Source organism: Peromyscus maniculatus, chromosome 19 (assembly GCF_049852395.1).
Source record: "Peromyscus maniculatus bairdii isolate BWxNUB_F1_BW_parent chromosome 19, HU_Pman_BW_mat_3.1, whole genome shotgun sequence".
Taxonomy (NCBI): domain Eukaryota; kingdom Metazoa; phylum Chordata; class Mammalia; order Rodentia; family Cricetidae; genus Peromyscus; species Peromyscus maniculatus.
The window spans coordinates 6053851-6080598 of record NC_134870.1 but is presented as its reverse complement, the minus strand read 5'-3'; the positions used below and the strand labels follow the sequence as shown (position 1 = coordinate 6080598).

The window sequence follows — 26748 nt, the reverse complement described above, 5'->3', positions numbered from 1 at the left end:
ATTTTTCAGTTTTTTGAGACATGATCTCATGTAGCCCAGTGTGGCCTCTAACTCACTACTATGTGGCTGATGATGCATGACCTTGAACTCCAGATCCTCCTGCCTCCGGCTTCTGAGTGCTGGGTTACAGATGTATGCCGCCACACCTGCTTCTGCACGGATAGGGAGGGACGCAAGGCTTTACATGTGTTTGGAAGCACTGAACTACACCCTCAGCTTGCTCTGTCCCTGTCTGTCTCTGTCTCTGTCCACACACACAGTAAGAGAGGGAGGGGGAGGGTTCATTCAAGCCTGGCCTAGAGCTCACTATGTACTCTAGATGAGTCTTGAACTTGTGGCAATCCTCCTGCTTCAGCCTTCTCAGTGCTGGATTACAGGCATGGGCTCCTATGCCCAGCTTCTCCTGCCATCTTTACCTATTGAAAGGTTGGAAGGGTCATCCCTGCCTGACCTCAGAGAGGAAGCTGGAAGCATATGGTTTGGATTTCTCCAGAATCGTGCTGAGCACCGGACTGATCACTGGACTGAGCCTAACCCAGGTCCTCAGGCTCCAGATACATAGGTTCTCTCTCTCACACTAAATATACCCTATTCACAGAGCTTTGCCAGATATATGAAGATGGCCTTTACTTAAAAATAAAGTGATTCAGTGCAATTTGGGTATGGAAATGTGTTTAAACTATACTGCAAGTCTGCACCCAGTCTGGGCTTTGATTTTCAAATGGTTCTGATAATGAGCTACAAAAGCGGAGATTCTTACACCCCCTACCCCCGTCACAGAGACAGGTTTCTCTGTATAGCACTGGTTGTTCTGGATCTCGCTCTGTAGACCAGGCTGACCTCAAATTCACAGAGATCCACCTGCCTCTGCCTCCTGAGTGCTGGGGTTAAAGGTGTGCGCCACCACCGCCTGGCCTGAGATTCTTACAGTGTGTAAACTCGGAGTCAGTAGACTCAACAAGGAGCTGTAGAGATTGGCACATGCATACGTGTGTGTGCAGACTTGTGTGTGTGTGTGTGCGCGCACAATTAAAAATAAAATCTTAAAAATACAATAAAATGGGCCCTAGGAATTTGAAGAAGGAGCCCATGAGTTGAGTAAGTGGAAATTTTGACATGAAATGTGCATACTCAGAAGATTTTGGGGGGGCTAATTCCTCACTGTCTTCCAGATGACTGAGACTGATGGAAATAGTCCTCTAAGTAAATTATGAATACAATAATCATCAAATTTGAAGCACCCTGGTGCTTGCTGACCTTTTTTTTAAAACCTGTGTAATGATTGGGAATGATTTTTTTGTTTGTTTGTTTTTCTCCCTGGGTTCAGGTTCATTCTGTTGTTTATTTAGAGTCAGTAGAAAGCAGAGTTAGCATCTGGGAAAGCCTGGTAAACAGTGCTGGAGAGAAAGGGAGCAGGAGCACCCTTCAGGGCTGGACTGTTTGAGAAGCTTGGGGTAGGCGGAGGGGACAATGGCTGGCCAGTGGTGCTTTTAACTAGAATCACGAGAGTCCAGTAGATTGTGTCATTCCTCAAATGACATGCCCAAGTCAACCACAGATTTCCATCACAGGGAGCGGGTCCTTGCCCATGAGACTCTGATTATAGTTTGCTTGCTACGAATAGCTGTCAGGGTGTCTGAAAGAGTGAGTCAGAATCCTGCTTTCCCTGGGCGTGCCATACATCGTGTATAAATGTTAGCGGTGTGTGTGTGTGTGTGTGTGTGTGTGTGTGTGTGTGTGTGTGTGTGTGTGTGTGTATGTGAGAGAGACAGAGAGAGAGAGACAGAGAGAGACAGAGAGAGACAGAGAGAGACAGAGAGACAGAGAGAGACAGAGAGAGAGAGAGAGACAGAGAGACAGAGACTGGATCATACACCTTAGTTAAAACTGGGGAAAGGTTCGAATCTACACTAGATTCCTTTTCTACTCTGTTGTACACTGTAAATTAAAGCATAAAATAATGCAATAATTTCCTCTGCACATACCTTTGTGGAGGTGTCACTGGGAAGCTCGAAAAGTCCAGCTCGAAAGTGAGAGCAACATAAGGCAGAGGCTGCATTCCTAACAGATAAAGTCATTCAGACTTTCAGTTTAACTTCGGTCATTTGTTTGAGGCTGTGCCCCGGGGGCTCCTGTTTGAACAGCACACAGCCAGGTTAGACTGAAGAGACGAATTTTTCATTAGCTTCTCTGGGCAGCTGCCTCAAGTGAAATCCCTTGAAGGATTCGACTTCCCCCAAACCATTGCTGGGTAGGTGAGATGGATGATTACGCTACTGCCAGGCAGCAAACTGGAGCAGCTGGGAGATGCTAATGTAGAGATAAACCAATTGACATGCCTGGGAAATCTGTGGGGGCCAGATATGGGCAAGGGGAAAATTAGAAATGAAGTCCCAGAGGGTTGCTTCATGCCAGAGTATTCAGTTAGATTTAGCAAGTTCTGTGAAAGGAACTAATAAACGCCGTTTTACCTCTCCCTGGCCACCCCGCTGTTAAGAGTGGACCCCAGGGCCTTCCCATGGTAGACAGGTGCTCTACCACCGAGCTGCGTCTCCAGCCCTTGCTGGTTTCTTTTTTTCTTTTGTTCTGTTTTTAGGCAGCATTGCACTGAAAGTTAAGTATTTGATCAAGAGAGTATTCTGACTAGGGTAGGTTTCTTTAAAGATTTTATGTTTGGTTAAATTTGCTGCATTTAACTAGGATAAAGAGAAAAATCTTGAGTATGCATATGTCTTAGGAGTACCTGTGCAACATCCAGATTAGACAGAATTTTCTAGCCCTCTGGAGGCCTTCCTCTCCATTCCCAGTGAATGGCCTCCAGAGACTGCCAGCATCCTGACCTCTGTCGTCACCGATGCCTCGTGCCTGTCACTCCCCATGGACAGACACACAGCGTGGGCACTTGTCTGTCTGATAACCATTTGTCCCATCCAGAAGACCTCGTTCTTTCCTCCTTTTCCTTCACTATGTGGTTTTTCTTTTTTTTTTTTCTTTTTTTTTTTGGCATAAGGCCGAGATGCTGTTGGAAAGAACAGGAGAAATGGGTGGATGGGAGGGCCCTGCACTCCCAGGTGGAAGATCTGGAAGATCTTCAGTTCCAGACCCACGCTGAGCTACATATTAGGACCTTGTATCAAGAGCAGAAGACAAAGAAAAGCCAACCAAGCTAAACACAACTAACAAACAAGCCACAAAACGCCCTTGCTTCCCTAGCCCAAGGGAGATACCTTTAGATTTATCATGAGCTGCCCTCCCCAAATAATAAGAAAATGTCAAGCATACTTTATTCTGTTACCCAAGATGATAGCCAGTGTCTGCAGGGGTTATTTAAGTTAAAATTCAAATGGATTCAAATTCATGAGAATTGAAAACTCAGAAGCTGAGCTTGGTGATGCACACCTGTATTCCCACAGCACTCAGGAGCCTGAGGCTGGAAGATCAGGAGTTCAAGGCCAGGTGTTGCTTTTTAGTGAATTTAAGGCCAGCCTGGGATACATGAGATCCAATCTCTGCAAAAACCAAAAAAATATCTGTTTCCTCCATGGCACTAGACACGCTTCAGATGCCCAGCTGTGGCCATCAGGTACCACAGTGTAGCAAACTACTGGCTCCCTGTCTCTTCCTCCACATTGACAGCTGTAAGGATGCTTTATTGAGCTTTTTTTGAGGACTTACACCTCTGCTGTTCTGAAATGATAACTTCTAGGACGTGCCTTTCCCCCTTTGGGACCTTAGCGAAGCTCTGTGGAGCCCCCTGGCTCTCCTTTTTGTCAATCTCTTATCCACTGGGTCTCAGCTTAGACTGCCCCCCCCCCCCAAGCCCACACCAGGAGCGCAGACTTCTCCTGGACCTCCCATCATCCCTCCCGAGCCCTGTCAGGGTTAAGTGACCCTCCGTGAAGCTGCCACGTCATCTGGCCTTCTTGTTCCCTAGTCATAGCCATCTGCTGATCTCTCCCGGGGACCCCCACCCAGGGGCTAGCCTTTCTCCTTCGCCGTGTGGTCCAGCCCCTGGTACCAGTCCTGACACTTGGGAGATGTTAATTAATACCAAGGAAGGAAGGGGCTGTAGGCCACAGGAAGACAGATCAGTAACTGCCTCGCTTAGAGTGAGGGCAGCTCCTCTTATCTTGGGGTGGAGGCAGCTCCAAGAAGGATGTTTTTGGAAACAGTTCTCTGTGTGACCAGCTTTCCGAACAGGCTTCTGTGCCCTGAGCCGCTGTACATCTAAGTCCTGTGCTCTCGTTCTGGTTCGAGTTTGTGGTTTTCCTGTCTGGAGAAGTCACGCTGACAGACATGTACAGACTATGGGGCTGGCAGGTGAGTGATTCTGCAGAAACACAGATGGAAAATAGCACTGAAGAAGGATGCTCGAGAATCCTCCTGCATCTGTGGCAGGAAGCTGTTCTTAGCATGGCAGGCCAAGTCTCCAGGGCCAACCTGCCTCGAAAGGAGGTGTTCTACCAGGACACACGAGAGAAATTACGACTCACGCAGAAATTCACTTACCTGAGTAACATGCAGTCCAGAGACAAGCTCAGTGTGGCAGATTGCAGGCCTCGGTTTGCGCCCCTGGACCCTGGCTTCATCTCTAGGCATTGAGGGAGACAGCGGGCAGCAACAGTTCCAAGTATTCAGTGTCTACATGAAGAGAAGGGAGCGTCCACTCTGCCACAGACCGCCGCTGCCTGGGATTGTAATGGGGGCTGGGGAGGTGGTTCAGCTGGTAAAGAAGTTACCTTGCAAGCCTGAGGGCCTGCGTTTCAGTCCCCAGAACAGACATGACAAAAAAGCCCGCTGTGGTGGTGGCACACATTTTGTAACCCAGCACCAGGGATGCTAGACAGGTGGAGCCCTGGGGCTCACTGCCTCGTCAGCACAGCCCACCTGGCAAGTTCCACAGGCATGAGAGATCTTGTCTCAGAAACCGAAGTGGAAGATGTCCTGGGAATGGCACCTCAGGGTGATGTCTGGCTTCTACGTGTATCTGCACACACGTGTGCACACACACAGATACAAAAAGCTGGAAGCTGCATCAGGATGGGGCAAGAGTCTAGAAGGAAATTCAGGAAGGTTCAGGAGACCAATTCTAGTCCTTACCCTTAAGGGCTAAGCCCTGCCCCCTCCCCAGGTCCAGCCGAAGAAATGCTGGCTTCATTTTAAATTTAGCAGGAGCCATCCGTTTATGATTTACAATGTAAATGGCAGCAATCTGGAGAAGTAAATGTAGGTATCTGGACTCCTCAACCAATCAGTTATGCTTTGAATTTTTGCTCTTTCTATGCAGACCTGGCAGTGTTGGAGCTGCGCTGAATGAGGTCACAGACTAACTACAGTATTAACCCTGCAAATCTGTTCATTTCCGCCGAGCCCCCTCAGGCAGGATATAGAATGTGTCCAATTGAAAAGCTATTACAGACTGCAGTGCAGTGATGGGCTGAATTGTAACTGGGGTGTGTGCATGTGTGTGAGTGTGTGTGTGTGTGTGTGTGCGCGCGCGCGCACATACAGCCAGGAAATCATTCAGGAAGCCACATACTAGGCATTTCTTTTTAACATAATTTCTTTATTGACTCTTGGGGAATTTCATATCATGCTCACCCCCCAGTCTCTCCATATCCTCCCCTCATCCCTGCAGGGCCCCACCAAAAGAAAATTTAAAAAATCAAAACAAGCAAGCAAACAAACAACCTCTTTGATCCTCCGTCTTTTCCGCCTCTCCAGCACCTCGCCGTTCACCGTGGTGGCATTGGGAGCCGCAGTGTGTCACATCGTATATATACTCTTGTCCAGTCAGCTTTACTAGCAAGTGTTCATTGCGATGAGTCACTGGTCTGGTTCCAGGCCTCTGGTTTCTGGTACACTATCATCACTGGATCCTCACTGGAACTCTTCTCAGAGATCCTGTGGCTGCCTCAAGTCACAGAGATCCTGTGGGTATCATTCCACAGGATCAGTCCCTTCATCATCGCCAGCAGGTCCTAGATGGGGTAGATGTTAGGGTGGACCAACCCCAGGCCCAGCTGTGTGCCTGGGTGGTGGCTGAGCTGGTCAGTCCGGGCACTGGGGCCACCCACCTCAGGTGAGGGGATGAAGCCAGCTCCCCTAAGCCATGCCATCAGGGTCAGTTCTCCCTCAGTCGTGTGAGGGGTGGGACCATCTCTCATGAGTGTCATCGGGGCCAGCTGTCTTGCTGCAGTGTCCAGTGAGGGACAGTGCCAGAGAGGGGCAGGGTGGCTCAGCATGGACCTCTGATTTCATCATGCATGGTTCCTATGGTCCCCTGAGGCGACACAGGCCACACACATTAACACAGACCCCCGACTGCAGCTGGACCATGGACCCAGACAGGACCCTCAGCAGCAGCTTGGGCCCAATAGGTATTTGTTAAAAGTGGTTTCTTATTGCTTTGTGAGTGTGTGGGTGTGATATGTATGTGTGTGGATATGATGTGTGTGTGTGTGTGTGTGTGTCTGTGAATGTGTGCACACACAAGTCCCAACATACATGTGGAAGTCAGAGAGTGACGTAGGGAGTTGGTCTTCTGCTTCCAGCCTTATTTGAAGAAGGGTCCCTGTGCTGGGGAGTTTTATGTAAGCTTGACACAGGCTATAGTACTCGGAGAGGAGGGAGCCTCAGTTGAGAAAATGCCTCCCTAAGATTAGGCTGCAGACAAGCCTACATAGCATTTTCTTAATTAGTGATTGATATGTGAGGGTCCAGCCATTGTGGGTGGGGCCACCCCTGGGCTGCTAGTCCTGGGTTCTATAAGAAAGCACCTCTCCATGGTCTCTGTATCATTTCCTCCTTCCAGTCCCTGCCCTGACTTCCTTATTTAGGACCACGATGTGCAAATAGAAGGCACATACACCCTCCCCTCCCCTACTTGCTTTTGGTTGTGATGTTTCATCATAGCAACAGGAACCCTAACTGAGACAGAAATTGGTACCAGGATAATGGGTATTTGTAGCTAGAGTTTTCCTGCCTTGTCCACAATCAGAACAAATCTTTGTCACCCGCCAGTCCCGCAGCTGCTCAGACCCAACCAAGTAAACACAGAGACTTATATTGCTTACAAACTGTATGGCCATGGCAGGCTTCTTGCTAACTGTTCTTATTGCTTAAATTAATCCATTTCCATAAATCTATACCTTGCCTTGTGGCTCATGGCTTACCGGCATCGTCACAGTCTGCTTGTCCTGGCGGCAGCTGGCAGTGACTCCTTCTGCCTTCCTGTTCTTTCTTTTCTCCTCTCTGTTAATCCCGCCTATACTTCCTGCCAAGCCACTGGCCAGTGTTTTATTTATTGACCAATCAGAGCAACACATTTGCCATACAGAACATCCCACAGCAGGTATTGCTGTAACAGACTTGACCACGTTGCCTTGGAGAGGATTGTGGAAGGACTTTGGAACTTTGGGCTAGAAAAGTCATTGAGTGTGGAGAGCTCAGTGGACTGTTCTGTAGGAGCTTGGAAGGTAAGACTGTTGAGAGCAGTGCAGACCTTGGGGGCCTGGCTTGTGAGTTTTCAGAGGGAAACAAAGACTCTACCAAGCCATCTGTGTGAAGAATCTGTGGCTCTGGTCAGCTGGAGCTGAAGAATTCGCTACCATTAACAAGAGACCAGAACCATGAAAGTGAAACCTTTGCTTTGCTGGGACAATAGATGCTGGCCAGCTGGGACTGAAGAATCAGCTGTGATTAAGAAGAGGCCAGCGTCATTTTGGCGAAATCTTCTGGGAAGTGTTTCATCAGGATCAGCACACAGAAGCTGTATTCCAGAGGCAGCTGAGGTTGTACCTTGTGCTGGCAGCTGAACTTGGTAGTGTAAGCATCACCCAGGTGGTACTGGTTTTGAAGGCATGAAGGGGTCGTGGAGAGCAGCCGAGGCTTGGACACTGTGGGGTAGGCTGGGATCCCTGAAGAGAGCCCAGGAGAGGCTATTGGTGAAAGTACAGCTGGGTTGCAGCAAGAGACCCCAGCATTTTGGAGATACCAGTATGGTGAGATGGACCACCATGAACAGCAGCAGCAGTGGAATGGAGCCAGCCAGAGCCTAGAAGACAAGTTGTGTGTGCTGCAGAGGGTGGAGCCAGAGAAGCGACCCAGGCCTTTTGGAGGAGTCCAGAAGATCGTGAGTGAATCCCACACATTGGATACTGAATTATTTACACAGTTGGAATTTGGTTTTGCTTTGATTATGACTGTGCCCTGGTTCGTTCTTCTTGAAATGAAAAACCATTTAATTTTTTTATTATTTTATAGGAGCCCACAGATAAAAGACTTTGGACTTTAAAAGAGAATGAATTTTTAAAAGTGAGTTTGTATGACTTGTGGGACTTTTTAAGTCTGAAAATGTTTTACATTGTGACATCAATATTAACGTGAGATCTTGGGATTGAACAAGAAAGGAAAGGTTGTGGCTTAACCTTAGCAGGGATGTGTTAGTGTGTCAAGCTGGCAAGGGGTCAGTTGTGCTGGCTAGTTTATGTCAACTTGGCACAATCTTTAGTCATCTGAGAGGAGGGAGCCTCAGTTGAAAAAATGCCTCTGTAAGACTGGGCTGCGGGGAAGCCTGCAGGGCATTTTCTTAGTGATTGACAGGGCGGGGCGCTCTGGACTTTGTGGGTGGGGCCGCCCCTGGGCTAGTGGTTGGCGGTTCTATAGGAAGGCAGGCTGAGCTAGCCATGGGGAGCAAGCTGGTAAGCAGCACCCTGTGGCCTCTGTCAGCTCCTGCCTCCAGCTCCCTGCCCTGCGTGAACTCCTGCCCTGCCTACCCTCCATGATGGACTATGATGTGGAAGTGTAAGCCAAATAACCCTTTCCTCCCCAGCTTGCTTTGGTCATGGTGTTTCCTCACAGCCATAGTAACGCTAACAAGGACAATCCCTTTGTTGATGGCTCGTAGCTGTGCTTCATACACCAGGCTAGCTGACCCAAAAGCTCCCGGGCTGTCTCCTGCTTCTACTTCTCACTGGGCAGTAGAAACACTGGGATTACAGACCCATGCTCCTGGGCCAGGGTGTATATGAATTCTAACTCCATTCCTCACCTCCACACTGCTAGCATTTATTTCATTTACTGTACCAGTCCACAGCTCTTGATCACTTTTTAAGGGTAAAGTATGTTTTCTGTCATCCAGAATGGAAAATGCTACTTTTGGCACTTAACATTAATATGTTCTACCATCTGTGACTTTGCTGAGTTATCCCCCCACCCCACCCCTACTGCCTAATAACCCTTTCAGCTCCTTTTCTTTGTGTGTTCCAGGGCCCTTTTGTGTTCTTAATTTCTAATTTGCAATATTGAAAAATACAGTAAAGAATACTCTAGTGAATACCCATGAATTTGCCACCCGATTTAGGAACTGAGAAATGAACTCTCTTCAAGTGACAGTTTCTGGGCTCTGTTTCATGCGCCATGCAGAAGAGCGCCACACAGATGGTAAACATTTTGTGCAAGGCCCCATCACCTCACTGTTCTAGGGGCTGCCTGGGAAAGCTCGCCCAGCCGCAGTCTCCGCTGGACTTGGCCTTAACCCTAAGTAGTCTAACAGTTGAGCTCCAGGTAACTCCTCAAGCTGATCCAGGACCAAGAAACCCATGATGCTTTGCAGATTTATGTTATCACTTGCACTTTAGGCACAAGACTAAGCAACTCTTCTTCTGTAATCTCTATCAGAGGCATTTTTCATGTAACCCATCACTATTTTTGGCACATATGGTGAGTGTGTTTGAAAACAGTCTCTGACTAAATTACAAATCTGAGAATGGAGTGTGTGTGTGTTTGTGTGTGTGTGTGTGTGTGTGTGTGTGTGTGTGTGTGTGTGTGTGTTCAGCCTTACAGACTGCTCTTTCGGTATATTCCTCAATTGCTTATCAGCTGAGTCATCAAATTGATGACTCTGAATAGCTGACCCTGTGGAGTGCCAGAAACCCATCGTGACTTGCCTGTGGTTTGGAATCACCCATGGTGTTTAAGCATTTATGCTCTATCCTGGGACGACTGGCGTCTTTTCTGTTCTTGGGAGTGCAGTTCCTTGAACATGTACCTGCTGCTGCCACACACTGCCTTCATTCTGATCTGGTTGCTCATATCGCCTCTTCTGCTGCTGGGACTACACATCATAGCAGCAGCACCCGCCTCATCTTCTTCACCTTGGAAACTTGATCTCTTCAGAAGTCAGGCATATGGCACAGATGCTGGTCTGTGGTCTGCAAGCACACATTCATCACTTGAGGGTTCTGTTGTTTTGAAGCATCCCAGAGCCACAGACTCCCAGGAAGAGAACTGGGGAGCAAGTAACTGGCTTTTGATTTTTTTAAATCTATTGACTGATAAGCCCGTGTTGTGGATGGCTAGAACTGTGCAACACTCTTTTGTGATTAAAAAAAAGAACCTTAGGAAACTGTCTTACAGAACACACATGGCTAAGATCTGCTTTAGTCCTTCTGCATAACAATGAGGGAGTTTTCAAAGAGAAGTATAAACCACACATGTTTTGTTTGGGTGCGTATTGTTTTAAGCATTGATTATCTCTTCATTTGAAATGAATAGGATTTCTCCACAAGCCACTTGTCATTTGCATAATATGAAAATTCATTTGTATAATAAGCCCTCAGAGTCATCAGAATTGGATCCCGAGCACATGAGGTTTTCTTTCTCTCTGTGGCAGGGTTTGCTATTCTTATAATCATTAAAACAAAAGTGAGAGAACCTGCTGATTTTCCAGATTTTATTACCAAGTGGTTATCATTGGTACTCACTCCTCATTTCTTATGATCCATGTTTTCTGTTTGCATTAACAACAGAAACCATATCTAAATGTGCTTCTCTCTCTGTAGGACAGTCGGCCCAATATGTCAAGACCCCTGATCACTAGATCCCCTGCATCGCCACTGAACAACCAAGGCATTCCAACTCCAGCGCAGCTCACCAAGTCCAATGCACCCGTCCACATTGACGTGGGCGGCCACATGTACACCAGCAGCCTGGCCACCCTCACCAAATACCCCGAGTCAAGGTAATCACAAAAGTGGGGATGTTGCTCTCAGAAGTGCATGTGTTTTGATGCTCTTGACTGTGTTTCCTTCCATCAGAAGAACAATGTGGCCTGGCCAATGCCAAGTGTAGGGCATGACCTGCTAAGGCTATCCAGGGCTATGGTTGCATGGCTTCCACAAGTTGGGGCACAGAGTACATGCCCAAATGGCACTTTCTGAGTGCCATGGTGTATGCCTGTAATTCCACCATTCAGGAACCCTAGGGAAAAGAATCATGAATTCAAGGCAAGCTGGTGCTACATAATGAGTTCAAGGCCAGCCAGGACTATAGAGTGAGACCCTATTTCAAAATAAAATGGTGGGGGCAGGTGAAATGGCGCGGAGCAGGCCTAATGGCCTCAGTTCAAACCCGTGTCAAAGTGGAAGGAGAGAATCCAGAGGGTTGTCCTCTGAGCTCTACATGTGTACTGTGGCATGCATGGGCACACACATGTGCACACAGACATGGAGAGCGAAAAAGAGACAGACAGAGAAAATTGTTGTTGTTTATTTTTTTTTCTTTTGGGAGACCTGCTACCCAGCTCCCAAATAAATCACTCACGGAAGCTTATTTTTACTTATGAACATCCAGCCTTAGCTTGCCTTGTTTCTTGCCAGCTTTTCCTAACTTAAATTATCCCATCTGTCTTTTACCTCTAGACTTTTCCCATTCTCTTACTTCTGTAAATCTTACTCTTGCTCTGTGGCTGGCTGTGTAGCTGGGTGGCTGGCCCCTGGAGTCCACCTCCTTCTCTCGATCCTAGATCTTTCTCTCCCAGATTTCTCCCTCTATATCTTCTCTCTCCCTGCCAGCCCCACCCATCCTTTCTCCTGCCTTGCTATTGGCCATTCAGTTCTTTATTAGACCATCGGTGTTTTACACAGGCACAGTAACACAGCGTCACAGAGTTAAATGCAATGTAAACTAAAGTAACACACCTTAAAATACTATTCCCCAACAGAGAATAATGTTTATAGCCCAAATAGACAAGATAGAATAAAAATCATAGATACCATAAAAACGTTATGAAGACCGGCATTTTAGCTTTTCAGATCTCTCTTGACTGCCTAGTACTTTATAAAAGAATTTGAAAATTGGAGTAAAAAGGATAAAAAAGTTTGTTCTCTTGATTTACAGCTTTACTTTCCACAAGAAAAATGAAATGGTTAAAATAGAAGTTTATAAGGTGTCCACAAAGCTGTGCATTTTACAACCCCATCTCTCGGGTATTAGGGCAGGTGTGACTCAAAAATACTAAGAAGGCGCTACAAAAGCCCATGGTCGCAGTGGCTGTAGTTTTCAAGAATATGGCTTTATAAATATTATTATTTTTGAAGTGTACCTATTTGTATTCCTTCCAAGCACCATTCTCTAGGATATCCACTTAAGGATCATGCTTGATTTCTGGCCTTGACTTTCCTCAGTGCTGGATTGTGACCTAGAAACACAAGCTAACTAAATCCTTTCCTCCTCTTTTGGTCAGGGTATTTTATCCCAGCAACAAAATGCAACTACAGAAAATCGCTGCTGGCCCTTCAGATGCAACATTAAATCCAGGGTGAAGTAAAAAATATATACAAAGGTCCAAGTCCTGTCCTTAAATGTAGGGTAGGTTAGTGGTCTGGTCTGGTGGCCTTTGCTTTGGTTAACTTTTAAAACTTCTGATATAAGGGGAAACTTAATGCAGCTTGAGGGGCCTCCTTCTGAAGCTCATAGGAACAGAAGCATTTCTGATTTGGCATGTTTTCAAATTGTAGAATATTTGTCCATAAATAATGAAAAATCTGGGGAAAGAGGACCCAAGTCTGAACATGAAATTGATTTATGTTTTATACACATACACACACACACACCAAGGATCATTCTGTATCATATTTCAAATAATTCTGTGGATGAAACCAAGTTTCATGACCTGGAATTTTCCATGTAGGATGTTACGTTGTTACAGAGAAGGTCTTGGGGACTGGGGAGATAGCTAAATTGGTAAGGAGCTTGCCACAAAAACATGGGTCCAACCCCCATAACTCACATAAAAAAAACTGGTATGTCCCTATAATTCCAGCTGTCCCACTTAGCATTTATTGTGAACTTGACATACACTAGTCACCTGGGAAGAAGGGACTTCTGTTAAGGAATTGCCTAGATCAGGTTGGCATGCCTGTGGGGTATTGTCTTGATTGCTAATGCATCTAGGAAACTCCAGCCTACTGTAGGCATTACAGTCCCTAGGCATGTGTCCAGGATGAATAAGAAAGCTAGCTAAGCATGAGCCTTCAAACAAGCCAACTGGCAAGCAGCATTCCCTAGGGTATCCACTTAAGGATCATGCTTGATTTCCGGCCTTGACTTCCTTCCGTGCTGGACTGTGACCTAGAAACACAAGCTAACTAAACCCGTTCCCTCTTTTTTGGTCAGGGTATTTTATCCCAGCAACAGAACGCAGCTGGAACACTAGTACCAGGGAGACAGAGATAGGTGCATCCTTGGGTCTCACTGGCCAACCAGCTAATTATGCAAGCTCTAGGCCAATAAGGGACCCTGTCTCCAAAAACATGATGGGCAGCTCCTGAGGGATGATGCCCAAGGTTGACTTTTGGCCTCCATACACACATGCATCCCTCCAAGCCCCACAAACATGCATGAACACGTATGTACACACACTCGAGTAGAAGCCCATGCCAAGGTTTTGGACTTTGGAGCATTTTGGATGTGGGTGTTAGGACCATTGGCCCGTGCCTTAGGCAGCTGGTTGTGTTCTGGTTGCTCAGTGCAGCTGCGTGGGTCTTTCCCTAGTCTAATGGAGGTTCTAATGCAGTCTGAGGTTCAGTCCTCTGTAGAGCTCTGGACTCGCTCAGACCTTGGGCCGTAGAGGCAGATTAAAAGGTTGATCGCCCTTCTTTATTCTATTGCAGTCTCACATAATTTTTCATTCACCTCCTGTTGGTGATCCATATTTTAGAAACAGACCTCATATAATGTCTCATTAGGAGACTTCCCTAGTCTACCTTTCTGTGAGTGTTCCTCAAGTCCATGTTTTGACCCTCATTGCTCATGTCTTGAAACGTGCATCAGCTTCCAGATTCCTTCACCCTCTAGAGCTGTTTGGTCTCCTAGTAACCAGCTGCCACATGTAGCTAGTGAGCATCCAGAGAGCGGACATTCCCAATTGAAACCCCCTCTTGCCATACATTACACACTGAATTTTGAGGCATAGAACCAAAAAAAAAAAAAAAGTCTAAACTATTCCAATGATTTTTACATTACTTCCTTTTCTTGTTGGAATGATAACATCTTTAGTGATGTAGAAATATGTTTCAGACAAGTTTTGTTTCTTTTCACTTTGCCCTTGTGGCTGCTAGAAAATGTAAAATTGCTTCTGTGTCTTCTTTCCTGTGTGGCAGCCCTAAACTAGGAATATACGTTTTTATGAAAAGAATTAAACCTGTCCTTTCCCCATCCTGATACCTGCATATATCAAAAATTGAAATTTCCCATCAACCGAATTAGAAAAGGCAGGATTGTTCAGCTTGCCTTCCTAAGTTTTCTTGTCATTTCCAGTCACCCGTCACCCCTAGTATCACAGCAGCAACAACAAAGAACTGTTTCCTTTCTTTTGGTGTTTCAGAGGTCAAACTCAGGGCCTTGTGCATGGCAAGCACATGCTCCATCACTAAGCCTCACCTCCAGCCCAAGCGGAAGTGATTTGACTCGTACACCTGCATTTAGATGTGGGTCTGCCATTCGCCTGGCAGTTATTTGATAGGTTGGTAGGGCCCAGTGGCCAAACACCTGCCTTCTCTCTTGTGAAGCAGGTACAAATGCATCCTCTTGCAAAGCTAATCGTTAATGTGATTGTAGAAATCACTTCCTAGCCCTGCGTTTGATGCACAGTAGTCTGCCATGCGCAGCAGCGGTCTCCTTTCAAACTGCCTCCCTAATTCTAACAGAACCCCACTCCTGCCTTCCCTGCAGCCAGGGGACAGCCTGACCTTGGGGTCTCCTTCCTTGTGTCTGTACTGTGTCCTCTCTTACATACCCTGCCTTGAGCTCAGCCTTTCCAACAGGAGAGAGCTTTAAGCTTATGTCAAGTTTCAAAGGAACTTCTGTCCCCATGGCTTATACCTAAAACAAGCGACACTGCTCAGATAACACTGGCTCAGTGTTCAGTTGGCCACCATGTGCTGCTCGGCTTCTCCTTGGTTCTTGTGACACTTTTATAAGTAATTAGTATTCATCTCAAAGAAAATTCAGGAAGGGACCCACACTCAGAGTTTAGCAGTCAGACATATATAGAAGAACAGGTGTTTGTGACATTTCCCATAGGTGTCAAAGGTCCCTTCAATTTCTGTGAAGATCTCCGACCTAGTCAACCCTCTGTCAATAAAGCCCCAACAGACCAATTGGGTTACCCATGACCTTCGAATTATTAGCAACTCTGGTTAGCACTCTGTAGGTTCTAGGGGCTTTGAACCCTCCTATCCCTGAAGGACTCCCCATGCCCTACCCACTTAGAGCCCCTGGTTCTTCTCCAGCTACCTCTTTCTGGTGGAGCGGTTCAGAGGGAAGGGAGACTTCTAGGATTACAGGGAAGACTTGTAGTTAAGATTTGTAAGTAGCAGCCTTGAAAGACGTGAGGCGTAGGGCGTGAGGCGTGGGGCGTGGGGCGTGGGGCGTGAGGTGGGTACACAGTTTTGGGGTGCAGCACATACATGCACAAGGGCCTGAGTTTGGCCCAGGCACTGACAGGAACGGTGACTGCTCTAAATCTCCAGCCGGGGCTACTGGTTGGCCTTGCAGTCCATAAGAACACCTGGTTTGGATCTATAACGAGTTTATACCCACGAAGTTTAAAGGAAAAACAAACCCCACAAACCAACACAAAAACCAGACCAAGGACAGCATGCACACTATATCTTAGCACTTGGGAGGCTGAAGTAGAGGTATATTGAGTTTGGGGCTAAACTGGCCTAAAGAACGAGGCACTCTGGGAAAAACCAAACCAAACCTGTACAGGGATAGGAGACAGCCATGTACATGTAAAGATGGGCGGTCAGAGGTCAGCAAACGCGCACTCATGGAGCTGCTGCCTGTTTTTACAAATAAAGTTTTACTAGAGACAACAACAAAGGAAAAGTCAAGAAAAATATGCCACCATCAGATATTTTCAGATGTTTACAGGCCTGTAATCTGAGCTCATCAAGAAACAGAGGCAGGGGTGTTGTGGGTTCAAAGCCAGCCTGGGCAACTTACCAAGATTGTGTCTCACAATTTTTTTTTTAAAGAGGGTAGGGGGCTCTGGGAATATAGCTCAGTGGTAGGATACTTCCCCAACATCCCTGATCCAACCCAGCACCACTTAAAAGGAAAGAAAATGAACAGACGGATACAGGTCTACTCACTTGATTTGTAGTGTGAGCATCTGAGGGGAGGTGGTTGTAGATGCTGTATTCTTTCTCTGGCCTGGGCATATTTGAAGGGTAGAGCTGATTATGACTGGCTCAAAAACATGGGTGACACTTTATTAACACAACTGATAATGAAACACGTAAATATTGGAATAATTTGTTTATTAAGCCCCATGCCAAATTACAGGGCATCCTGAAGATCTGCTCTTGGCATATGTGTATGAAGAACATGTACTCACTAATCATTTTAAGAAAGTGTAGATGTAACCAATCATCTTATTAAAATAAGAAACACAGAGCCAATGTAAAAGAGAAAGCCGAGAGGTCAGAGCTCAGAGCTAAAATCTTACCTCCTACAGTGCTCCTAGCTTCCCCGAGAGAGAGCTTCTTCCTGTTTGTCTGTCTTTAAATAGTCTTTCTGTTCTGCCTTCTCATTGGTTGTAAACCCAACCACATGACTGCCTTGTCACTGCCTGTAAGTACCGCCCTCCAGGTCTTAAAGGCGTATGTCTCCAATACTGGCTGTATCCCTGAACACACAGAAATCTACCTAGCTCTTCTAACCACCACGCTCTTGCTGTGGCTCTAATAGCTCTGACCCCAGGGCAACTTTATTTATTAACATAAAATTAAAATCACATTTCAGTACAAATAAAATATCACCATATTTCCCTTTTTCTATTTTAATAAAAAGAAAAAAGGCAAAAGGTTATAACTAACAAAAGAAAAACTATATACAAAAGTACAATAACTATATACAATATATACAAGTAACAAATACCTAAACGATGTCTAGTCCATTTGTATTTGACAAATCAGAGAAAATAATTCCCTTATCTATCCTATTTTAGTAAGTCCAAAATGTATCTAATTCACTTTCTATCCTAATTAATCTTCAACTATAACTAACTAATCTTCAACTCCCTCAGAGACCCAAGAAGGAAATAATATTAGCTAACAAAAATAAAAACAGGAAGTGCACAAAAGCAACTTCCAAAAATTTTGTGAGTTGACAGAAACAGCCAGCTGCCTGGACAGTCACCTAAGGTTTCTCCACAGTGTTGGGGCATCATCTTCAGCCTATAGGCTTATCGTATCTGACAGACTCATTTGTGAAGTAGGTTGTACACAAGGTCAACAGTTCAAGCTCACATTGGGTGAGAGCAGTCCATGTACCAGAATCACCTGAATTCCACTAGTGTCATGTCATGATTCAGGATTTTAAATTCTGGAAATTGTTGACGGGTTTTTTTAATTCAGCTGTCCATTCTTCTTGGCTGTGTATATATGGCTTCATCTCAGCATCCCCTTCTTCTCCACATCCCTCTATTAAATGCCAGTCTACTATTGAGAGGCGTGAGCTTTCAGTTGCTGTTCCATTGCACAACAGAAGCCATCGGCCCACTGCCTGTTCAGCTGCCTTCGAAGAAAAGGGCATTGTACCTTTTCCAGATTGTGAAGGCCACTTCAGGGATAGTGCCATATTGTCCTGGCCTCAGAAGATGCCTTCTGATAAAGCCATAACCACACTTGTTTTGGCAGGAATCGGTAGTCCTTTGTTTCGTGTTCTGTCTGTCCATTTTGTCCTGTTGATTCGAGGATACTTTGCTGTCCAGTGGCTAACTTTTGCCACAATGAAAATTAACTCCATATGCAGTTTCTTCAATGCCCATATTTTCTCTGAAGTAGATTGGTACTGCCAGGAGCCAACATGTCTCAAAAAAGAAAAATTTCTAAGTTATTAAAACATTTTAAATGCCATATTCAGTAGATCTCTGAAGGGTTTGAAGATGACCTGTCTAAAATATATCTGCTCAATTTTTAAAACATATCTAATATGACTACAATTTCTATTGTAATGTCTAACTACTAACTTTCATTTCTTTATATCCTAATAGTTGGTAATAATGTAAAATATTTAAAACTAGTAATTGTCTTTTTCTTTTCTTTTCTTTTCTTTTTTAAACAAGAACCTTAAATCTAATCTCCTTTGCTTAGCCTTTTTCCTAACCCTTGACAACAACATGTAACCAACCCCCTTAAACAATTAAAATTATCCCAGACCCAAAACCCATTAAAAGAACCAAAAAACCACCTGCCCCACACCACTTCTTTGGGAATGTGGGCATCATATTCTTAAAATTGCTTCCTGCTGGGTATGGGCGAAGTTATCTTTATCCTGAAAGAAAAATTTTAGGTTAATTGTCAAATTCTAGGAAAGGTAACTATATCCTTCATTATTATCCAGTCTGTGTATAATGCCAAAGTTCAGGGTTTATCTCAAGTCCTTATTCAAGTAGTCTTTGAGACTGGATCATCTCAGCTAGTCATCTCAAAATTGCTCTGAGCACCTTGTAGTTCAAAGCTGATCTGTAGATGATGTTTGTCAGCTTAGTGATATTATTATTGTCCACGTGGAATTGTTGTTGTTGTGGGGCCCCATCTTCTTCCTGGAGACTTCAGTTGATGTTAGGCCTGGCCGTGATTTCCTGCAGAAAACTGATAAGAGACTCGAACACAAAGACATATATATGCAGCTAGCCTTTTTTCTAGAATTAGTTAGTACTCTATATGACCATTCATATCTTAACAAAGTTTAAAATGTATATATATATATTAATCTTGTAAATTTTGATATAAAGTTTATACTTTAAGAAAAGTTTAAAGAATCAGAATAGAATCAAAGAGTTGAGATTAGTAATAGAATAGTCCCTTAATTAATTTTGCCTTTGTCCTGTACCATAGCAGAAGATGGCTCTTTTATTCTGGCATGATACAGGGATTTTCCTTTTAACAACATGCTTGAGTTTAAAGAAGGAGAGAGCCATTCTCCAACTCCAAAGTCAGCTTTAAATTTTAATTGAACTGGGACTATTAGAAGACCAATAGTGTTAAATCTTTAGAGAAAAGCAGAAACAAACATTTAGGAAGACATAAAATTTTTTAGATAATATATACCCATACATCGTTTCATTCTGTTTCTTGGGATAGATGATTTGTCCCTTTTCTTCAGTTGTCTCATTTGTCCAGTGTTCTTCAAATTCCTTAACCTTCATTCTCCTAAAAGACAAAAACAAAAACCTTTCCCCAAGACTAATTTTGGGGATGTTTCCTTTTGACAAGTTATTATCTGATTAAATGAAAAGGCATGTGTTACTGGTACAAGTTAGTTTAAATTGGATGTTCATGCTGGTTGATGAACTATCACCTCCTCTAATTAAGAGGTCTCTCTTGTTCAAATCGAACCTTTATCAATTTTGATGGTACCCACAGCTTATCTTCTCCTGTAGAAACAAAAGCAAAACCTCATGCCCAATGTAATACATACCCTGGTTTCCATTCTGAGGTCAGCACATCCTTAAAGTATATAGGCTGATTTAATTCTGTAGTTTTTTTCTATTATCCAATGTCTCTCTGCAGCTGTTGTTCCTTTCTCATTGGCATTCAGAAAATTCAAAGTTAGAAGAGCATTATGCAGTCTATTTCTGGGAGTTTTATTTACCCATTTCTGTTTATTTAGCATATCCTTTAGAGTTCTGTTTGATCTTTCTATAACTGCTTGACCTGTAGGATTATGTGGTATTCCTGTAATATGCTTTATATTGTAATAAGCAAAAAACTGTTTCATTTTAACAGAGACATATGATGGAGCATTGTCAGTTTTGATTTGTGCAGATATACCCATGATGGCCATAACTTCTAGCAAATGAGTGATTACAGAATCAGCTTTTTCAGAACTCAGAGCAGTTGCCCATTGAAATCCTGAATAAGTATCAATGTACACAGAAAACCCATTTTTTTTAAATGTGGAAAAAATTTGTCTTTTAAATAGTTTCCTTTATGACTTACCAAATCTGCGTAGAACAGTAGAAATCCGAGTGAATTTCAAAACAGCCACCTAGTGTCCTAGGTGTGAATCCAGAGAGAGAGAGAGACAGACAGACAGACAGAAAGCAAAAGCGAAAGTGAAAGTGTAGCCGGAGACAGACAGACAGAAAGCAAAAGCGAAAGTGAAAGTGTAGCCGGCTAAAGCTTAAATCCAGCCACTTATTCCCTCTTGAGCCGAGTCAAGGCTTGGCTTTACTGGCAGGGGCCCTGTTTGGCAGGGCAGGCCTGAGTTGTTTGTAGCACTGGCTTTAAGCAAGCAGCTCACAGTCCAGCCTGAGGCCAAGCAGACCTGGGCCAGGGCTAGGGAGCCAGCTGCTCAGGCTAAGGAGCCGGCCCCAAGCAGTTTTTAATGGATTCTTGTCACGTTGGGCGCCAGATGTAGATGTAACCAATCGTCTTATTAAAATAAGAAGCACAGAGCCAATGTAAAAGAGAAAGCGGAGAGGTCAGAGCTCAGAGCTAAAATCTTACCTCCTGCAGTGCTCCTAGCTTCCCCGAGAGAGAGCTTCTTCCTGTTTGTCTGTCTTTAAATAGTCTTTCTGTTCTGCCTTCTCATTGGTTGTAAACCCAACCACATGACTGCCTTGTCACTGCCTGTAAGTACCACCCTCCAGGTCTTAAAGGCGTATGTCTCCAATACTGGCTGTATCCCTGAACACACAGAAATCTACCTAGCTCTTCTAACCACCACGCTCTTGCTGTGGCTCTAATAGCTCTGACCCCAGGGCAACTTTATTTATTAACATAAAATTAAAATCACATTTCAGTACAAATAAAATATCACCATAAGAAAGACTTATCTGAGTTCAAAGTTGGGTCTTTCACATCTATCACTGTCCCTTTTAGCAAAAGCAATTTTAGTAGTGCTATGCTGCTGTTCATTCAGATTTGAACATTTCCACTCGGGGAAGTGGTCTGATACTACTAATCAATAGGACCTACTGGGTGGTAATAAAGGGAGGGTCTGGGTGGAAAGAGCTCACTGTGAGCCAGGGAGCGCTCAGGCTCCAGTCCCCTAAGCCAGCTGAGCTGAAGGCTTGACAAAGCTTTTGTATATTTTAAACCTGGTACATGAGTTAACTCCCACGTAAGCAGATTATGCTAAATGGATGTCTCCAAAATAGCTGTGGAGTTACTAAGCACACGGGGATATGTAGGTAACTGCAAAACTCAAGTCCCCCTTTTTGCAGCCATGGGGTTGATGCCCATGACCACCCAAGGGTGTACGTCCAGAGCTTCAGGATGGAGGAGCCATGCATGTATGCCTGGCCAGCAGAGATCTGTCATCTGGCATGCGTCACTCTCACACACGTTAGACATTACAGGATCAGTGCAGCAGAGCTGCACCATGGGGAAGGCCGGTCAGTGTAATAGGAGACCATCAGGAGGCCAGGATTGTGAGTTCCAGGCCACTCTGTGTTACATATATACCCTGTCTCGAAACAAAACCACCTAAAATATGGAGCTGGACAGATGGCTCAGTGGTTAGGAGTACTTCCTACTCTTCCAGAGGACCCGAGTTTGGTTCCCAGCACTCATGTCCGTGTTGGGTAGTTCATAACCAGAGGATCCAACACCCTCTTCTCTATTCCAAAATATACCTAAATTCACATATGAACACACATACACAGAGACACGTACACATACACAGAGACACATACATATACACATAATTTTGAGTACTATAAATATTTTTTAAAACCCTAAGATAAAAAGATCTTTGAAGCCTGTGTTCTGAAGACATTCAAATCCAGTGTTTGCATTTCTGTCCACTTGTATCCTGGCCTATGGAACTTTCTAGACTCCCGTGTTAGGCATGGGGATTCTGTGACGTCCCCTTTCCTGCCTTTCTGCTTCCAGTTTAATTCTGTCACTCCTAGACATGGGTCCTACTATGTTACCACATAAGCCCATATTTTAAAGACCACAAAACCTAAGTGCTGCTAGAATGAATGCATCTGATTTGCCAAATGGTTCACTGAACTTTTCTTCAGAATTGCTGCATGGATCCAGGCTCAGTGGTATATATCTATAATCTGAGGTCTCAGGAGGCAGAGACAGGAGGATCCCAGATGAAGCTTGCCTGGGCTGCGCAGAGAGAATCTGTCTAAAATGCAAACAGACAAACAAACAAAACCAAAAAGCATAAAGTTGCAGCATGCCGGTGACTAAGCCGTTCTGTTATACCCTGCGTTTTGATCCGCGTGTTGGATAATCCAATGCCTGTGTTAAAGCATCACAGGGTAGGTCAGCCGTGGAATGTCACCAGGAAGGAAGGGGAGATCGTACTGCTGCTGTGAGAGGACACCCACCCAGTGACTGAGGAGCGAGGACTGGCCAAGCCTTAGACTTTGGGAGAGGCAAGGCCCTGGGAATGGAAGGTGTGGAGCTTCCCGGAGCTGACAGGAGGGCTCTTCCTTCTCTCTCCTCTCTTCACTTTACAGTCGTCTTGCTTCCCCACGGTTACTCCTCTGGGATGCAGGTGACCAACTGAAGAGACCTCTGTGTTTAAGCAGGGAAGCTGCTTCTCTGTCTAGTGCTGGAGAATATCCTTTACTGACAGGGACTGTACAACCGCCAGGTTCCTCTGTCACAAGAGAGCAAGATGGGCCGTGCTTTCTTTTGGTGGGGTTGGACTTGGAGTGTCTTGTCTTTCGGTGGGGTTTGGACTTGGAGTGTCTTGTCTTAAAGTATAATTTAGAGGAAAGGCCACTACAGTGTCTATGCTTTTCCCAACCACACGCTGACGTTCATTGATGGATTATTGTGTTTTCCTCTCCACCAGAGCATGCAATGGCCTGCAGAAGTCCTCAGTCTCTTACAACGGCCTCTGTAGCTTATCAGACAGAGGTGGCAGAGAAAAACAGTCAATAAGCAATATTCACTAGACAGTTAATTACTACAAAGAAAGATAATAGCTGGGTATGGTGGGGCATACCTGTTATCCCAGCACGTGGGAGGTGGAGGAGGAGGAACAGAAGTCTATGGCCATCTCTGTTACACTATGAGTTTGAGCTAGCCTGGGCTATATGAGACACTGTCTTAAGAAAAGAGTACTGCACAAGATAAATAGGCCCTCTGGGGAATTAACTTGTCCACTGTATTAAATCTAAGATGATTTTATTTTCACATAGTTAATTCTTTCCCCAAGAAACATCTTCATTTTTCTGAGAGTAAAATTAAGCCAAAAGTCCAGTTTGCATTTTAATTTACACTTGGAAGCAGAATTTTGCTACTGTGGCATGCTGAGTCTTTTCTGATCCGACTGTCTCCTGTGTCCTTTGATGCATCCAGCAGAGGACACATGGGGAATCACTGCATCGGCCCTTTGTTCCAGTGGTCAGGAACACACAGAATGTCTGCACTGCAGGCCCTGGGCATGGGGCAGCTCCCCTCACTGCTCCGTCACCCACAATGCCCTTTGTGACCAGCATGGTCTTTCAGTCTTACATGTGGAGTTGTTCGGTTTTGACTGAAGTAGTGAATGAAAAGCTGTTGAGATAAATGTGTGTAGAAGCTTCATGGAAGCCAATAATGCTTTAGCTTACCCCTCATTCTTCCGGGTTAGACCTGGAAGGAGGCACAGACCCCTTACATGTATGCACCTGCTGGCACCCTCATGTTAGAGTCACTTGGGAATAACAGAGAAAAATGGTTCCAGGCAGAACTGTGGGTCATATTGTGTATGTTAATTATGTCCTAATTTGTCAATCACCCAGCTTCCCATTGAACATCTTTCTGTTACCCACACACACCCACACACACACCAGAGGTGGATACTGGATATCTTTTTTTTATTGCTTTCTACATTATTTTTAATACTATTTTTATTTATGATTTCATACAATATATTGATCATATTGTTTCTCCTCCCCCACATCCTCAGGTCCTCCCTCAACCACCTACCTATCCAACTTCATGTTCTACCTCTCTCTTAAAAAAAAAAAAACAAAAAAAAAAAACAAAAAACCATGGAGTCCAGTTTTTGCTGGCTGATTACTCTGGGTGTGGTGCCCACTCTGGAGCATGGGAAATTCGGTAACTGTCTCTTCACTGAACTGACTTTCCTTATCCAGCAGCGATCAAATGCACCTTGGTGAGGGGCGGGCACCTTGGTGAGGGGCGGGACTGCATGCCTACTTCCCATTCAGTGCTGTGATGTTGTCTGGGCTGGGCTTGTGCCTGTCTTCCATGTGCTGCCATGGCCTCTGCATCTGTCGACGGTGTCTGCAAAACTTCCCCCAGAGTCATCCACCACCTGTGGCTCTTACAGTCTCTCTGCCTCCTCTTCCATGTAGATCCCTGAGCCTTTCAGAGACAGTTATGGTGGAGACACCCCAGTTAGGGCTAACCATTCTAAAGTGACTTCCTCTCTGTACATTGACCATGTGGGTCTCTTAAATTACCGTTACTGCAAGAAGAAACTTCTCTGGTAAGGTTGAGTGGTACCCTGAGGCGTATAGCAATGTCATTAGGAGTCATTTTGTTGCTCTCTTTATCTAGGGGAGCAATGGTAGTAGGTTTTCCCACAGGGCCCATGACCTATCTGGCCTCAGGTTCTTTGAGGCAGGGTCTCTCGCTGAAGCTGGCTAATTTGGCTCAAGTGGCTGGCCCACAAGCCCCTTAGATCTTTGCGTCCCTTTGAATCCCAGCCCTGGAACTGCAGACGTGGGTGGTGCCCAGTTGGATGTGGGCTCTGGAGAGGAAACCTAGGTTCTTCTGCTTGCGAGTCACATGGTTATCAGCTAAGCCGTCTCCTCAGCACCCAAACTCTCCCGTCGGAGTAAATGCCCCTGGATCCTCATGGATCTCAGAGTTTGGGCACCTGATGTACAATGACAGGTACAAGTGTCCACAGGCTGTTCGGTGCATGCTCTGGTGTGGCCACATGCAGTCTGTAAAACCAGGCCTTTCTTACTAATTGTGCCATGAATCATACGGGTTGGGACAACAGTTTCCATTTTTGTTTGTCATGATGAGTAGTGTCACAGAGAATGCCAAGATTATTTTTACAGTTTTCAGTATCTTCATGTTTCTTCTCATCATACAAGACAATAACAAATGCCTGATCTATTCATCTGTTTGAAAAATTAATCCATTTGGGTAATGTCTTACAAGGTTAATAGTAAAAACTATGCTCCATTTTACAGTGTTCGTGAGAGCAATTCCATTAGAGGAGCCTCAGTTTTTAAATGGTTCCTTCATGCAGCTCAGCCCACAGATTTTGGACATTGCTTTTCAGGGACTGACTGCTGTTCCTACAAACCCTGTCATTTCTGCCAGCCACACACGTGGTCTGGGGGAGGGTTTGTGGTTTATTTTGTTTGTTTTTGTTCTTTAAAGGCCACTATGAAAGGATTTCGGACCAGTGAGGTCATGATGACCTGAGTTCAATGCCCAGAACCGGCAATGAAGGAGAGAGCTGACTCCCGAAAGGTGTCCTCTCTAGCTGCTGGCAGCTGGTAGCTTCTGAGGGAGGGAGAACCAGTCTTTCCTGAGGATGTGGCTGCTGATAGGACTGCCCTGTTCCAATGCCCATGCACATATGGGCAGCACTGACTGGACTTGGTGGGTTATAGGTGTGTGTGTCCATGTGTATATACATACATTTATACACATGCATATTCATATGTTATATACAAATATATTTAACATATACATGTCTATAACTATTATATAATATATGTAAAAATATATGGTAAAGTTGAGGAGGGGACATGTTGGGAGATGAGGGGGAATTGGAGGAGAGAAATTGGGGTATATATTTCATTATATACATATATGAAATTCTTGAATAAAGAAAAACAATTTTAAGCTGTCCTCTGACCTCCACATGCATCCTGTGACATGGATGTACTTATTCTACTCTCATACATCATCACATACACACATAACAGTAACTAAAATAGTGAATATTTATATGGATTTCCAAAAACCCAACTGTCCTATCGGAACCTGGAACGTGAGACTTATCAAACCCGCAGCCTTGATTCTGTGTCTTCTGGTAGTCCTGATGTCATCCTCCAGGCCACCACAGTCACACAGGGGACCTCTGTGGGTGAGCAAGCACACTGTCACACAGTACCTGTGTCGTGTCTTCATGGCGAGTTTGTCTCACATCCATGCAGAACACAAATATTTCTTAACAGAAGCACTTATTCACATCCAAGCATAACTTTAACTTCATTGAAAATTTGAGTTTCTTAGTCAGGAATGGAGTTGATGCCTGTGGTTCCAGCTTCTGTCGAGGCTGAGATGGCCCAGATTCATAACCAGCCTTTGCGACACAGTGAACCTAGTCTCATGAAAATAAGCACATTCATTAATTAGATTACTTTCAAAAGGAAACCTCCCATAGGTGGTATCAAATAGTGAGATTGAAAGGCACCTCAGGGGTCCCCTGAGTGTGTCA

At 44.9% G+C, this 26748-nt stretch overlaps 1 protein-coding gene across 6 annotated transcripts in view; it reads left to right on the top strand.

Annotated features, from left to right (window-relative positions):
* The window catches only part of Kctd1 (potassium channel tetramerization domain containing 1), a 208493-nt gene that overhangs the window by 145813 nt on the left and 35932 nt on the right, over window positions 1–26748 (top strand). For all 6 annotated transcript variants that reach the window (XR_013045977.1, XM_016001598.3, XM_076554768.1 and 3 more), the window contains exon 2: window positions 10845–11023. Coding sequence is in view for 5 of the 6 variants with exons in the window: in XM_016001598.3 (XP_015857084.1) it covers window positions 10845–11023 (179 nt within the window). In the remaining variant the exon portion in view is untranslated. The remainder of the gene's footprint in view (window positions 1–10844; window positions 11024–26748) is intronic.